Genomic DNA, 16,662 nt, shown 5'->3' with positions numbered 1-16,662 from the left:
CAAAAACAAAGGTTTCTGTTGCAAAAACAAGAGTAAAGATTGAGCAGAAATATTTATGTAACATTAAAATATATATATCCATATGTTTTTCTTAATTTCTTAATTAAGAAAAGCATATGGATATATATTTTCTACAAAAAGCTTAATAAAACTTTGTAGTATTTGTCATTTACTCAGCATTCATCAGATATTTTTGTTCTGCCAGAGCAAGTGTTCTATTGCATCTTCCAGGATTGATTTATGAAAAATCCATGTGTGAAAATGGGATGTCGCGCTCACTGAATCGCTGCTATACACTCCGAGCCAAGTGAATCTAAGAATTTGGAATATGCCCAGGCAATCAGGGGGGGGAAAGGCTTTCGATGGGAGCACCTGCTTGTTCCTATAGTCAGATGACCTAATGCACAAGACCAGCTAAAAATGGTCATCACTACTGTGCTTTTAGAACACTAAGAATGATGGTTTAGTTAAAAAGATACGGAGTGATTCAAAAGTGGAGTCACATGTTTTAAAAAGTTTTGTTGCTCTTGTTACTCTGCTTTTGATGTCACATTTTTCTTTTTGTCAGCAGCAGTGGTATCCATGTGGGGGGTGGACATTTGAGATAAATTGTCATTTTTGATAATTGTCTGGTTTAAAGTAGGGAGGCAGAAAGCCCATTCAAAAGCTATTTAAATTTCCATATAATTATCTACCGGTACATGTTTGTGTTTGGCATCACTGCCAAAAACACTGAATTTTAATTTACACGCTTGCAAATTTATAAGTGTTTACAAATCTCATCAAAACCAATTTTATTTGGGGAAAAAGTGGATTCTTTTTTATTTTATTTAAAGTGGTATAAGTGAACAAATAGGAAACTTGTTTATAAAATTGCAGTTTCTTACATGAAGTCAGCTTTTGTCTGACAAAAAAAATCAATATCACTACAGATTTTTATAACCCCAACCCCAGGGTTGGTTACAACTCTGATGCCAATAAATTCCAGCTTACCTTCAAATCAATGTAAAAAAAAAAAGGGGGGATTTGAATCATAAAATAAATGGCAGAGTTCGTTGTAAAGTAACTTGGACTGTGTCCTAGATTGTGTTATCAACTACCCCAGTTGTATTTGGTGTAGACAGATGGATTGATGGATGCCTTTTATTTAAATGCTAGCAAGTAAATAAGAGCATCCCAACTTTGAAGTTAATCTTGAGGTTTAAAAATCATTTGTAAAAATGAACATGCGGAACACTTGTAGAAATGACCAGCAGCAGGTATTGCAGTGATTGAGGTTAGAGTCTGCTGGTGTCTAACTGAAACAGTCTTTGCATGTCTCAAATTCTCAAATGGTACCATGAGGCATTCCCTGAAGTCATTTGAAAAGAATATTGGGTAGAAAACAGTTTGGCGTTGCACTGATGTCAGCATCCTTTCATGTACGTACATGTAATGATGGAAAAGTGCTTCCCAAATGGTACCAGATGGAGCTGGAAGTAGAGCTGCAACTGTGCATTTGATGGGCTAATAGTCTGCTGTTGACAGGATAACGGTGTGTCAGGTGCAAAGAGCAACATTTGTTTAAAAATCAGCCTAGAAATGATCAAAAAGTCAGCAGGATCTTGGCCTATCCTTGATCCAGTTGAGAATCAGCCGGAGTGCAGACAAAGCATGTCCTCCACTGATTAATGGGACAAAACCGGGTCCACTCTGAGGTCATGGAGAGAATCAAAGTGAGGGACTAGACAAATGGAAATACTGCAAAGGTCTGCAGACATTTAAATGAGAGCTTTGTGTCTTTTAAAGTAGGTAAATAACTACAATCCATCTTTCTTTGTTCCAGAGCACTTCAACTCTTTACTGGCTTTTATTATCCAGTGTAAAAACTGTCATTATTAAAGTTTCTCCTCAGAAGAAAGAGTTGCCCATAGAGAGAAAACACTAAAAACATATAGGTGAATATCACTTAGCTTTTAAAGTTACTTGTAAGAGCAATTGTAATGCTCAAGGACCCTTCAGCTTTTGCTCAACATAAAATGAAACTGTAAAATAGTTAAATTACCAGTCTCATGAGGTATATTGTCACATTTTTCTGGCACTATATAATTTTTTAATCAATTTTATACTGCAATAAGTCTCAGCCTGTATTTTCATGAAAAGCAAAAGAAAAGGAGCCATAGGATGATAGGATATAGTGGCAATATAAACAAAGTCAGCTCTGGAGATGATGATTACCATCAGGGGAATAACAAGCGACTTATATACTTCCTACCAGATTGATTTGGGGCAAATTGGTCATCAGCTTGACCTATACCATTAAAAAAAATCATTTCAAAATAAAATGTATTATGTCAATATTGAAAAGTACCATTTGGGTTGAGGTATGGTAGGTTTAATAAACTATGATGTAAAATACACATGACAGGAAAAACTGATCAGTCCATCATTCCAGACCAATGTATGGGAACACTTTGAATTTAGCAAAGACGTGACCATACAGTGTGCTAGAATGTTCTAATAATGTGATTTTGATGTGGAACAACAAAAACAGTGGTCTCAACTATAAAATAACAAAATGTGAATGGATTTGCCATTAATTCTTGTTAACTTGTTTTGTACACATTTAATTTACACTTGATTATCTTGAAAGAAACACAAGGAATCTGGAAAACTACACTGTACTGTTGAGTACCCAGGCATCTATCTCAGAGTCACACTGGTTGATGTTTTGGCTAAAGATGTCCTGGATCGATTTAAGGTCAGAGAATCGGAATTTTTCAAAATGAACCAGCATTTACTCTGAATCGGATCAGCAACCACAAGTTATGATAAGAATTGAATTGCTAAAAGAATTTGTTACACCCCAATTATCATTAAAAAAAAAATCACAAAAATGTGTCTTTAGTTTTAGGTTATATTTAAGAGCATCCTTCACAGTTGAACTAAAAAAAAAGCATAGCATTTCTATAGCAACAATCCTGACTTGGTCGGGTTAAAAGGCTGAGGTCTGTTTTGCTTTATCAATAAGTCATACAATGGAATTGATCAGATTACCCTATACTTCTTTGCCTTTAGTTTTGGGCTAACCCTTGGTATTATGTTGTTAAGCAAAGCAGTTCACCTCAACCAACTTTACTTTTACTTTAGTTTGGTTTTGTCCCATCTCTGACTACAGTGACAGCTTGCATGTTGTGCAGCAGATGGGGCTTGCTGGTCGTCTTCCTGGGGAAATCATTCCATGTATTTAGTTCCATATTTTGGCCCCGTTACTGATTTGTTGTTTCTCTCTACTTTTGTTGCTGAACGCATTGTTGCTCTACTGTGGAAACTATCACAGCAGACACTTAAGCAGTTTACAACATCCATTTAACATTATGACACTTGTATATGTAAAAATAGTTTTTTTCTAAATAGACGCTGTTCTTGGAAACCAAATTTGTGTTCCTTTTTCTGTCGTTCCATTTGGGGGGTTATGTGTTCAGAACATAACTTACTGCTCAGACATTTGAATACCAATTACATTTCCCTGTGAGTTGTACATTTAAAGCGCTTTCTTGACAACATTTTTCTTGTCAGTCTTATATTTTTAGGAGGAGTAAACGACAAGCAACGCGTGAGGTACCTTCTTCTTTTTTCACTAAATAAAACCATCTTTTCATCCGCTCTAATTGGAGCATAGACCCACATTCACCATCAAACTCCTCATATTGCCATAAATCATTAACATAGAACTCATCTAAATGTTTGCATTACTTTTCATTTAGTTATAAACGACTAATTTCCATTCTTTTAAAGTGGAACACTTAGGGCTTAAGCCCAGCTAAACTGTCTGCATTATAACAAGGTTGTTGTTTTGTCAAAAAAATAGTCAAGGTAAGTTATCAAATCAAATTGTTAAATTTAGGCATATTGCCATATTCTGACTTTGTTTGGATCTGAACCTCCATTCTCATTGATGCCCCCAAACAGAAAGAGGGCTGCAATCCATTTTAAAGCGATATCATTAACGTATACAAAAGTTTTCTTGTTATAAGCGGCAAAAATGAGAGCAGAAAAAATATCTTTGCAATTCTCTACATGTTAAGTTTTTCCTTCCTAGTGGTATCTTTTTTAGGAGCGAAATTTTGCTGCAGATCTCTGCTTTCTACAGACAGGTCAAGTTACAGTTGAGGTTAAGCTTTCACTTTCAGGATTGAGATCTTTTTTTCAAGGACACTTGGAGAAATAACTGGTTTGGAGAATAAACCCCTGTTCATGAGGTTTCTTGAATGACTGCAGGTCCACTCTGCTCCACAGCTGTAGGTGGAAACATTCACTCAAAAAAAACACCAATTTTTTCAGATCTGCTCTTAAACAGTTACAGGTTGAAATAACTAAGTAAACACAACAAAAAGCAAGACATTTGTGTTTTGTAGATTATTTCTTTGTTGTATCAAAGCCTAATGGAACTTTATTTTGTCACCTGGGTATTACCGTTGCAAATGGTGCCACGTTAATGAAGAACATTTTCTTGTGAAATGAGCTTTGGTATTTAGTATTTGGGTTGTGCCCTTTAAAAAAAAAAAAAAAAAAAGCCGGCCTATTCTACCATTTATTTTTTCTTTTTCTTTTTGTTATGAATAAGAGTGAAAGAGGCTTGCGACCCGTTTTTGACCTGGCCTTCAGTTTGGAGATTGTTCCTGAGCTCAAGCCAAGCAAGGTTTCCACCAAACCCCTACTTGACCTTGTGGAAACGGTTCGAAGTTGCCCTATCCCGATCAATCGTACGCCTTTTTTGGTAGACATTTCAAAGGATTATTTGAGAAAACACAGGTGCTGCTAATCAGTGCCTGATTGACAGCACCAGGTGGTACCAGAATGAAAAGTAACAGCTTTTATTGCAGTTTGCCTGAGCTCTGCTTTTTTCATATTTATATGGTACCATTTTTAAAATGGAAATATTTTACACAATTTGTTGCTATGGACCCCTCTACAAAGTGGTGGACAAACTTAGAAGCAGTTTTAGCATTAGACCCATTCACCCCCGCTGTGCTAAGGAACTGTACAGGAAGTCATTCCTGCCATCAGACTCTACAATTCATCTGGTAGCCATATGTGTACATGTAAATAAAAGTTTGTCTTCCCTTTCTTTGTATATTCCGTATTCATCCTATTTTATGGTGCTGCTACAACAACTGAATTTCCTTATGGGGATTAATAAAGTTTATCTTAATCTTAAAACAAATAATGAAAACAGTCACACAGTTCCTTACATTTTGTGCCATCATTAGTTGATTATGTGCAGTTTTAGGGTCTGTCCCAATTCCCACCCTAACTACTAAAAAAAACCATATAGTGCGGCACTATGTAGTGTTCTGAATTTTAAAAGCAATTCAGACACCATGCTCACTACTTTTTTTTTTACACTAAGGATATGATAACATTGATTTTAAAAAGTTAAAATCCAATTGATTTGAGCATTTTGCGATAATTATTTATGAGTTCACTGTCTTCTGAAGATAAAACGTTGATGGTGTATTTAAAAAATACATTTAGATACATTTTTTTGGGGGGCAAAAATTGTTCCAAATCAATGCATTGTGGTCTATATTTGCCAATATAGTGAGAATCGACGTACACTGATTTTTCGCAGGGACTTCTGGGAAATTTCTATAGCACTTGATTTTGGAATTGTAGATTTGCACATTACTACAAAATGGAAACCCCACTATATAGTGCACTGTATATTTGCAATGTTTCCAATATCTGTTAAAGTGAAATCCAAGTTCATATTGTCTCTTAAAATCTCACCTAGTAACCAATGTATTCAGTTTTCTTGGTTTCCACAGTTTGTTTACAGAAAAAACTGAACATTGTATACCTGGTTGCTCTGAATTAATTCTGTGGATAAAGTGGATTTTTTGTGTAGTATCTTCGTGTTTAATCAAGATCTTATCAGCTAACTGTGAGGTTAGCAGAGCATGATGAAGTGAGAGATAAAACGCTCAATTTCATGCTTTTAATTTTTATTACAGATAATACAGCAGCCTGAAATTTATACATTTGCACAGCATCCCCAAAGACGTGCAAGTGCATTAAACCTGGTTCTTTCTTGAACCTTTAGCATTCCATTCCTTCATCGCTTGTTTTATTTTTTATTTTTTTATTTTGTCCTATCTAGTGATGTAAAAGTTCCATCTTTGCCATACATCTCTATAAATGCATGAATACGCTCCCTGCTTCCCCACACAGCTTCTTCACATTTCTATTCCCTGTTTTTTTTTTTCTCATCCTGTTTATTTTTAAAAATGTCCTCTGAGTCACTGATGACTCCAACTTCGCTGCCACGCCCACTCCTCTGTCTTGCCGGAGAGGCTGCCTCTCAGGTCAAACTCTTTGTGAGTCAGAATCTGTTCATTTGCTTAAGTGCCAAAATATGTTCAGGGGTATGTTGCACTGAGACTGGTGCATGGATACACTTACAAATCACATCAGATTATTGTAGCTTTTATTAGGAAAAGCAGAACATTTTTAGTCTTAATCCTGGATGGCTATTGTGGGCCTAAGTTACAGGAGCATGATATATATTGATGGTTCTGCTGCACTTTTTTCTGCCATTTTAAGACCTGACCAGAGCTTTTTTCTCAGTTATGGCCCCCCCCCCCCTACACTGACCCAATTTGCAAAATCACTTTGCTGTTTTCAATATCTTTCTCTGAATGGAAAAAAGGCGGTTATTAAAGCCATATTCCAATCTGTAGTAACTCCTAAGCATTCTTTAAATGTATTCAAATTTTGCAATATAATTGTAAACCATAGTTCTACTTTTTTTAGATACATTTTCTTTAGGTTGGAAGAACTTTATTTATTCTTGATGTACGTTTCACACTGTTTTAATTTTCTTTAGAAAATAAAAACATTTTATCTTCTGTGTTACAAAACACTCTTTCAGAAATTTCAAGAGGCATTCTTATTCTTTAAAATTTTAGATAATAAAAGAAAATTATTCATTTGGTTTTATTTTTGTATTCATCATTTATGTTAAGAAGACATATGAAACTGCAGTATTTTTGCATGAAAGGTTCTTAATCATATCAAAAAAATAACCTGTGAAGCATTATTGAATGTAGAGGCTAGAATTTAAAAGGTGTCATCTTGACATTTTTTTTCTTTTTATTATTGAACATGATTTGTCACATGGTCTGCCTTTTTTGCCATATTTTTGTCAACCATGTTTGGGTAATTTCCCTTTTGTCTCACTTAAAACAATATTTAAGGTTTTAATTTCACCTATGCACAGATTTGGTTAGTGATTTTGTTTTCATTTTACTCTTGAGAAACACTTATGTGCATTTATCTTTTTGGGTTTAGTATTTTTTTTAACAAAAGTCTTGTGAATTTCCATCCATCCATCATTTTCTTGTCTTGTTTCATTTTTTTTCGTCAACAAACATGATTAAATCTAAACAGCCCTTTACTGGAAATTATGTTCTTACACTAAAAGGTATTTAAGCTTTCTGGGTGTTAGTTACTGTGTATTCTGGCTGCTGTGCAACATGTGTGTTTTCACCTGAAATCCACACAACGTCATCTCCATCCCATCCCAACACTGACTGTTATGAAACATTTAGTAGATGTTGTCACTGCCTGTTTGTTGGTCCTTCACCAGTCCTCTGGTAGAGATGACTCCGTGTTTGTGAACCCTCATGTCATGTCTGTGTGTGTTTGTCTTCTTCGGCGGCGTGCTTGTTAACAGGAAGAGGTGGAGGCAGAGAACAGGAGGAATACAAGAAGCAAACTGACGCCAAAGCTGACCCCACAAAAAGAAGAGGTAACAACCGAAAACACACAGGGGCAACCCTCTCAGAGACATGCTTAACACAATAACAAAAGATGCATTTTAGGTTTTAGCCTATTTTGACTGATACCCATATTTCATTCAAACTAACCCCAAGTCAAAACAACTTAAAGTCCCACTCTGGGTGTTATAAACCAAATCAGAATCAAAAACAATCGGCATCCAATAAAGTTATGTTCATCTCACCCGAGGCTTAAAGTTAATTTTGTTTTACACAGTTCAAGATCAAGAAGCAACAAACAAAAACACATTTTTCTTTGTTCTGCTTCTTCTGTCCATTGTTTGAATCCAGTCTGATTTTGGGTAACTTGTGTTTGGCTGGCGTGTAAAACAAACGCCTAAAGACTGACCATGCTTCACTGCTCTGTGGTCAGAGCTCCTCCCCAGCAGGTTGCCATGACTCCCAGAGCAGCGTCCGCAGCAGGAAGGAGGGCACGCTGCAGAAGATTGGAGACTTCTTGCAAAGCTCCCCAACGCTGCTGGGCTCTAAAGGTCAGTGTGGAACAATTTACACAGATAAAAGTGATAAATCTGCTCCGTTTGTTAAAGAGAAATTGAACAATAAGAAAAGTAAAGACCGGGTCCTGTAGGTCCTTTACCTCAGAATAGGAACAACTAGTTGACCTATTTTAATCAAATAGCAGTGTCCAGATGTTCCAGGTCTTTGTGGGTTACACCAAAATGATGGGCTGGCAGAAAAGATTCTGGAGCCATCAAAAGCTTTCTCTGAGAATAAAACACGTTTAAAGGATTATAATCATGAAAAAATACTTTTTTCATAGTCTTTCACATCTCAACAAACATTAGGTTTATTAGAATTTAAATGGTGGTTTTTCAATTCTCAATCTGTAAATTTTTACTACTTTTCTCTTCTTGTGGGCGTAATCCTTATTTTTACTCAAAATGTGTTGTGCTCTTGTAAAGCCGCCTCTCAGCAGCACGAGTCCCAGCTAAATGTCCTTCTTTTATAGTGGATTAGTTGGAAATGAAAGCACATTTAAATGTCTGAATCTGACTCTTGTTTTTGTAGATCAATGAAAAAGCGAAGCTTTTCAAGCTTCATACAAACACATTTACAAGCGCTTTGAAGTGTTGTAAATACACTAAAAGCTCCCTGCTGCACTCATTTAGCTCTAAGAGGCTAATAGTCCTGATGGGCTTGTGGGATCTTTAAATTTCACAGCAGATGAGCAGCTTGCAGTGACAGAGTTAGAACATACAAGGACAACCCAAAGAGTTCATTTGTAGCTGTTAGGTAAACATAACAACATCATTGGGAAAAGGAAATAAGCGTGGGGCATTTAATGATGTCTGAGAGGAAAGTTAGGACTGCAGACCTTCAAGAGTTAAAAAAGTCTGTTTTATCCTTGAAAACAGTTTGATTTATTCAGGTAATTATTTTGTCAGTGTTCTCAAACATAGATGTTGTTGTCTGGCTGTCTCTTGTTCTTTGTTGTGCCCCCCCCCCCATTTTATTTCCTACCTTTACTGCTCCATCCTTTGCAGTGGACATGTGCCCAGATCAGCCTTGTAGAAAATCTGGGCCAGCCCTAAGTCTGACATCATCAACTATTAATTTGATTGATATTATTACCCCAAACTCAAGTGGTCTTTTGAGGAACTGCAAAAACTAGTAGAGTATTTTGTAAACTAAGGCACACTTAAAAACTATTTTTTTTCTTCCAAACAATGAAGGCGTACCTTATAACTAGAGCACCTTATGATTAATTTGGCTGCAAATAGGGTTGGGTGTTATTGTGAATATGCTAAAGTGTCACTGTGTCAGACTGTTGTTTTTTTTCTTTCCTATTTTTACTTGTTCTGTGTTTCCGACAAGGTTGGGAGTTCCAAGTATTGGGAATACACTAAGGCAGACAACACTTCTAATGTGGCTAAAGTGTAGCGCGTTACAAACAAGTTCAAGAGTTACTGTGAACACAGTTAATACATTCTAACTTATGGACTTCTCTCTTGCTCTTTGTCTCGCTTAATGAGTCTTAAATTTAGTGTGTCTTATATATGATACACGTTGGAAAATATTCCATTCATTCATGGCGCACCCTGAAACTACATTACTTGATGTTTTGCTTAAAAATTCTTTGGGGACAAGTTGGGGGCTTGTCCGGGGTTTCCAGTAAGGAGTGCGGCCTACCTGACTGTTGCAGTTTACCTTGTGTTTCTGTAACAATGACCATTTGTTTCTTTCACTTTATCATACTGCTTACATTGTATACAAAAATACATTTTCTGCATGACTGCTGCTTTAAATTTTACATTGCATAAGAGTTTTAATGATCATTTCAGTAAATAACTGGCTAAAGTAACTTTTGGTGGGATTCTGCTTTCTTCAGTTGTGACTATACCAAAATATATCAAAAGAGTTCTAAAAGTACCGAAAAGCTCTGCACTTGTGTTTTATGGATCTCTAAAGTGATCTACAACCCTCCACTGAAGTCCTGCTTTTCTCTGCAGCCAAGAAAATGATGAGTCTGGTGAGCGGTCGAACTGAAGCAGACTCAGCAGCCTCCTCTTCCTCACTAGCTCTGAGAGCCAAAAAGAATCGAAAAAAACTCTACAGACCTGAAATCTCCTCTCCCATGGAAATGCCTTCCCACCCTGTAAGTTTCACACACATTTTGTTCAAAAGAAGAGTTTCTGTGCTGTTGACAAAACTTTTTTATTCCATTAGAAAAATTACAAAATGAGCAAATGTTTTTGTTTAGATAGTTGGATTTAAAATGCAAATATTCAGGACTCAAATTCTGACTGAAAAGACTAGTCAAAACTCAGCTAGTTTGCTGTATTGATATATATATATATATATATATATTTTTTTTTTTTTTTTTTTGTGATGGCAAATTTTGATTTATCGTTGACAGTCTATCAGGACAGAAAAAGTTCAATTCCAAAACTTTAGAAAAAATTATTCTAATGTCCGGAAAGACGAGCAATATTAAAACAGTCTTTTAGTTCGTCTACGGTGTCTACCCGACATTTGGCTAAAACCCAAATTATTAATCCTCCACCTCTGTGCTTTACAGTTGACCTGAGGATTGGTGTAGTGAGAAGCCTACTTGATCTTTTTTTATAGATATTTCCACACTTGCTGATGGCTCTTTATTCAACTCTGTTCAGTCTGTATTACTGCAGCCCAGTTTGATCAAACAACACTTTTCTAATCTGGTGTCATTCGTGTTGTTAAATTGATCCATCTTATAACCGATCCAACAAGTAGAAATCCTTCAGAAAAACAATTTGAGATGTTTTATTTGTTTAGATTCATGTCTTCTGTTTCAGTCCCATGATGTTCAGTAAGTTTATCAGCTCTTATGGAGTGGCGATATGAGACTTGAGAAGAAAATTGGTTTTGTGTTCAGACTCCACAGAGTCGCTCAGCTCTCTGGAGGAGTGAAAACGCCTCATTCTATATCAGTGGAGATGAATCACAACAGTTGTCTGTGCAGCAGATTTCTTTTTCAATAAACAATGGATCTAATTACTGTAAAAATATACAATGTTAGTGTATGTTAAAGTTCTGCCCAACCACTTTAGTTGTTGCAGAGCTCAAAGCCTCTTCTTCTCCTGTTTTAGATCCTCTGCAGAGAGCCGGAAAGCAAAGAGAGCGACCATCAGATCATCAAGCGCCGCCTTCGCTCCAGAGTGGCTAAATAAGTAAACTCTGCACAAATTTTAATTTCAGTTACTACAGAAATAAAGTATTAAGAATGTTCTTCACTTAAAACACTAGTTTATCTTAGATTGTAATATTTTGCTGTAAAATCTGATTTAGTTAAAAAAAGATTACTTTTGTAATATTTGAGTATTATGCTGATTTGTACTGTAAGTGGTGATGGAGAGAATCGTCACGGTTCATAAACACGTAGAAGCCGCCTCCTCCTGCTTAATATAACCTACATTTGTCATCAGCATACTCACTTAACAGTCTCTTACATTTAATGAAAGTTACTCTCATTTTTTTTTGTCTTTTTTATTACTGCTACTGCTAAATAATTAAATACTTTATAATGTGATCAACATACTTCTCACTGACACTTCCTAAACATGCTGCTTATGGCCTACTGGAAACATTCCCATCGTTAAATGTAAATTCAACAAACCTCTGAGAAACTTTGCAAAGTTCTTTAAAAATAATTTCCATTCCAGACTGCAAGTCGTAAACACTTCTGTGTGTCTTTCATTCCACCTTTTAACCTGGTGTTTGTGTCAAACTATTTAAAACTTGTTTGTGAAAGACACAAAGACTGAACAGTGCAAAAATTCCCAGATTCCTTATCACAGATGTTTTTTTTTTTCCGGTTTAATAATTGGAGCTTTTATTGATATGTTTGCTAGGTTTCTTAAATCAGAATCTAAATGTTTCCAGTGACGCAGATGCAATTTATGAAGCTTTTTGCTTGAACATGCATGTCACAACTCCACATGCACTTTATCTCATCCTAAACGCAGATGCGGGATGGGAAACCCCATGTATTTAAGAAAAACAGGAAGCGGAATGGAATTTCTACTAGTTCTGTTATGTTTCAGTCGTTTGGTTCCTTTTCTTTTTTTTTTTGGCACATGTTGAGCAAACACAGTACTTTTCATGTCATGTTCTGTTCAAGATGAAGGATGGTTCTTTTGAGCCTTTTGTAAGAAAAAAGGTTTATTTCTTGCTCTTTTATGTTTCTTATTGTATTTCTTTGACTTTTTTTGGCACGTTCAATTGCCAAATAAAGATGCACCTTATAGCAAATACTGACACTTGGTGTTTATTTGAAATTTCTTTTTTCAAAATTCTTTGAAGTTGCCGCAGTTCTATCTTTTCCCAATTTTCCCTCGAATTCTTCTATTCAAAGCAGGAACATTTTGTTTCTGTAAGGTCTCCAAAACCCTCTGTTCTACTTTCACCTCGCTCTCTGTGTGACAAACGGACGATGTTCATCAATCACACGACCCCAGGCGTGTACGCCTCCACTGCAGGATGCAGTGAATGCATGAAAACAGGATTTTGATTCTGCTGCTAAAACACTTCAGAATAAAAAGACTGCACAAAGGCGAGGGAAATGAGCCTGAAAACATTGGAAGAGTGTTTATTGCAGGCAAGGTGATAAAATCTGTTTGCATTTCCTTCAATGTTTTTTTATTGTTGAAATAAATGTTCTGAATTTTGATTCAGATTTGCAAATTGTGTTGGAAATTAGTTTTTCAAAGATGTAGAAAGATTTAATGGTACTTTTATTTGCTCCAGAATCACAGTAGCATTTGTGAGGCTTTTTTAACATTTATTTTGGAAAAGAAAACCACCTCTGAACCCTGAGGGTAAAACTGCTTCAACTATCTGTGTTTAGGGTCAATTTTACATTTAGAATTTTAGCGTCCTGACGTTTCCTTATTTTGTTGTTGTGATTTTGGGCTATGCAAATAAATAAATACATTGTTTTACATCTCTTCAAAGAAATATTCAATATAAAAAAAATCACATTTTTGCTTTCGACTCTGTTTAAATCTTTTACTTTCCCTAAAACGTCTGTATGTTGACATTTTCAGCAAGACATATAAAAGAACTACCGGTACACCTTTTATAGACAGATGCTGGACTGTCTATGTGTTATGTAAGATGTTAAATATTTTGTATGCCAGATGAAAGGTTTATATTTCTGCACTTGGAAGGAGATCAAAAAAAGAGATGAACCATGGAGTGAATTGAAGATCTGCACACACACTCAGCTTGCTGTGAAGGAAGGATGTAAAAGTAGTTTTCCTGTAAAAAAATACTACTATTCTACTATAATCTACTGTACTACTATAGTAGTATACTACTATAATCTTTTTATTGTGTTCAAATATCAATTTTAATCATTTCTGCAAAAAAATAAAAACTATAACAATAAATACCTTTATTTTTTTAAGCAGTTGCTCCATCTCAAATGTTTTTCACAGCACTTGTGTGTCTGTGTATCAGTCTTTGATAGATAATGCCAACAAAAAAATATTGTTGGAGTTTTCTTTTTTGTTTTTTGGGTGTACTGACAGAAAGTATTCACTAATTCGCTAAGTTTCTACGGTGGCCCAGAAGGGTCACAACACATTAACTTTATACACAACACACTAACTTTACACACAACACATTAACTTTACACTCAACACATTAACTTTATACACAACACATTAACTTTACACACAACACATTAACTTTATACACAACACATTAACTTTACACACAACACATTAACTCAACACAACACAATAGCTCACAACACAATAACTCACAACACAATAACTCAACACAACACAATAACTCACAACACATTAACTCACAACACAATAACTCACAACACATTAACTCACAACACAACACATTAACTCATGGCCCAGAAGGGTCACAACACAACACATTAACTTACCTCACAACACATTAACTCACAACGGAAGTAAAGCAGCAATTGAAGTGCTTTTATTCTGAAATTTCTACTGGGCTGAGCAGCTAACTACCTAACAGAAAGTAATGTCACAGTGAGCTGTGGAGGGAGCATGTTATTGCTACAAGAGAAGCTAGCAGCAGTGTTGCCAGAAACTTTGTCTTTACTACGGTTCTCCTTCCTCTAAACACACACAATATGAACACACACTCCTCCCTCCGCTCTGACACCCCCCTCTGTCGCTGCACGCGCGCTCCTCTCCTCTCCTTTTTTCCGCTCCGTCCTGTGTGTGCGTGTGTGTTGGGAACTGCACATGCCTGTGTGAGAGGACGGAGCTGAAAAAAGGAGAGGAGAGGAGCGCGGGTGCAGCTCCCTCATACTCCACAAGTGTGACAAGAAGGTAAAAAAGATGTACCAGCCTGGTGAGAGCGGCAGCTCTGAGAAAAAGAAGGGCGGCTGAGCTGAAGATGCCAAGGTTCTCTTTGGGAGTGACCAGAATGGCTGAATCAGGAATGAAAACATCAGAGGAACAGATCATCAAGAACTAAAATTACTAACAAACAAAGAAAACCTCTTAAAAACAACAAAAAAAAGACAAAGTGATAATAATAGTCATAAAAAGAAAAAACAAATGCAGCCTCGACAGGGCACAAACCAATGTCCTGCTGTTATCTTTCCCAATTCTGCCAAATGCACGTTGTAGTGTCAGGAAGAGCATTAGAGGTACTGATCTGGTCGCATGGTTTCTTTAAGGCCTTGGAGGGATATGACCTCCAAACACAACCTAAAGCACTATATTCTACCTGCATCCCATAGTGGGGCTGGCTAAAGAAGCCCAGAGAAAGATCACGGAGGAGGGTCATGAATGTGAGAGAGGACGACACAAGGGTGGGTGGGGTGAGGAGGATGCAGAGGAGAGGGTTAGATGTAGGCAGAAATCTGCTGTGGAGACCCCTAGAGAGAGCAGCCAAAAGACGACCACTCTTTACTTTACTTATCTTAATTGTATTCATTAAATCCTCCACACTCTGACACTTTGATTAAAGGCAAAGCCCTTGAAAACAAACTGCAACACCACTATGAGCCACAACAAAGCTAACATCGTTTTTTTTTTTCTTTTCTTTTTTCTGTTACTATTCGGACTTAATGTTTAGACTTCAGGTCAAACTGCCACTGTGACTGAAAATATTTTTTTTCCTAAAAAAAAGTCTATCTTATTCTGTACTGGATTATTAATGTCACCATGGAGACTGGAGCTCTCACAACATCTTTAAAGTCCATCTTTCACGAAAATCTTGTTTTTGGTGTTTGTAACATGTTCCTGTAGCATTTTTCTCATTATGAAGGATATATATATATATATATATAAAGAAAATTATGATTAAAATTGTATTTATATAGTTGTGAATCGGGAGGAGAAGAGACAATGCCACTGGAAAAACTTGCTGCGTATATAAGTTACTATGGCAAGCCACAAGCTCCCTCCAAGCTGATGCATCCACTTGTAGAAGAACAGATTTATTTACGTCTTCGTTTTCCTTGTCTGAGCTGGAATCTGGCTCCAAACTGGACGGTTGGATATCTCCAATAATGCTCGCCGTTTTTGTTGCACCGGTAAGGTTAGGTGGGGGTTGTCAGGGACTGTATCCTTACCCCTCGCCAACAGTCTCATCCACAACTCAAAGGTGAATTTCCAATGAACTCCTGCCACTCTGCAAAAACGATGTCCTGGAAAACAACTAAAAACGGCATAAACATAATTCAAAGACTACTAGAAATGCTTCAATTATATATCAAAAGATGATTGGAGGGGAACTTTTAGGTTCCAGATTTGTTTTCAGTCAGAATATACACCTTTTTTTTTTAATTTGGAATTTCAGGAAGTTATATCCAAGTCACTTTTTTTTGTTGTTGAAATATCGATTATAAATTATTTTTAAAACAACCATTTATTTAGCAGTTCTGTTTAAAATAAAGTACAGGTAGATTTCCAAAATGATATAATGTTGCTTCTTCATCCATTTTGTGGTGAGAAAAACTTTTTTTTTTTTTTTATCACATAGTGGAGCTTTAACTTCAATCTGAAAAGCAACATGCAGGAAAAAAGCCCTCGGCACAAACCGAAATAATTAAGAATGACACTGAGCTTGTTCAGTCATATTCAGGCTTTATTCAGGCTCCAGGTCTTTGAATGGGCTCAGAACATTAGCATCTCCTGTCTGCGTGTGGTGGCTGGGGTCACTTTTGAACACCCCTCGCTGTGCAGCCGCTTTCAGAGTGAGCTGTAATTTTCACACAGTTCAAAGAATGAGGGCAGCTTCACAGTTAGCTAATTACATGTATTACTGCTTGAATGATGCTGCCCTTCTCACTCCCACTGAGTGTGTGCAGACTGGACAACCATTCGACTTCGTGCCTGTCAGC

At 36.4% G+C, this 16,662-nt stretch overlaps 1 protein-coding gene across 2 annotated transcripts in view; it reads left to right on the top strand.

Moving 5' to 3' along the window:
- The window catches only part of kif20b (kinesin family member 20B), a 36,391-nt gene extending 23,811 nt beyond the window's left edge, over positions 1-12,580 (top strand). The window contains exons 31-35 of one of the 2 annotated variants that reach the window (XM_011484255.3): positions 3,559-3,600; positions 7,718-7,792; positions 8,194-8,311; positions 10,292-10,437; positions 11,411-12,580. In XM_011484255.3, coding sequence (XP_011482557.1) covers positions 3,559-3,600; positions 7,718-7,792; positions 8,194-8,311; positions 10,292-10,437; positions 11,411-11,491 — 462 coding nt within the window. In that variant the 3' untranslated portion in view covers positions 11,492-12,580. The remainder of the gene's footprint in view (positions 1-3,558; positions 3,601-7,717; positions 7,793-8,193; positions 8,312-10,291; positions 10,438-11,410) is intronic. The other variant, XM_020709411.2, reaches the window with a different exon arrangement.
- Positions 12,581-16,662: the final 4,082 nt, after the last annotated feature.

The sequence above is a fragment of the Oryzias latipes genome, chromosome 15, assembly GCF_002234675.1.
Source record: "Oryzias latipes chromosome 15, ASM223467v1".
NCBI lineage: Eukaryota > Metazoa > Chordata > Actinopteri > Beloniformes > Adrianichthyidae > Oryzias > Oryzias latipes.
The sequence above is the reverse complement of the archived record's forward strand: the minus strand, read 5'-3'. Positions and strand labels throughout refer to the sequence as shown.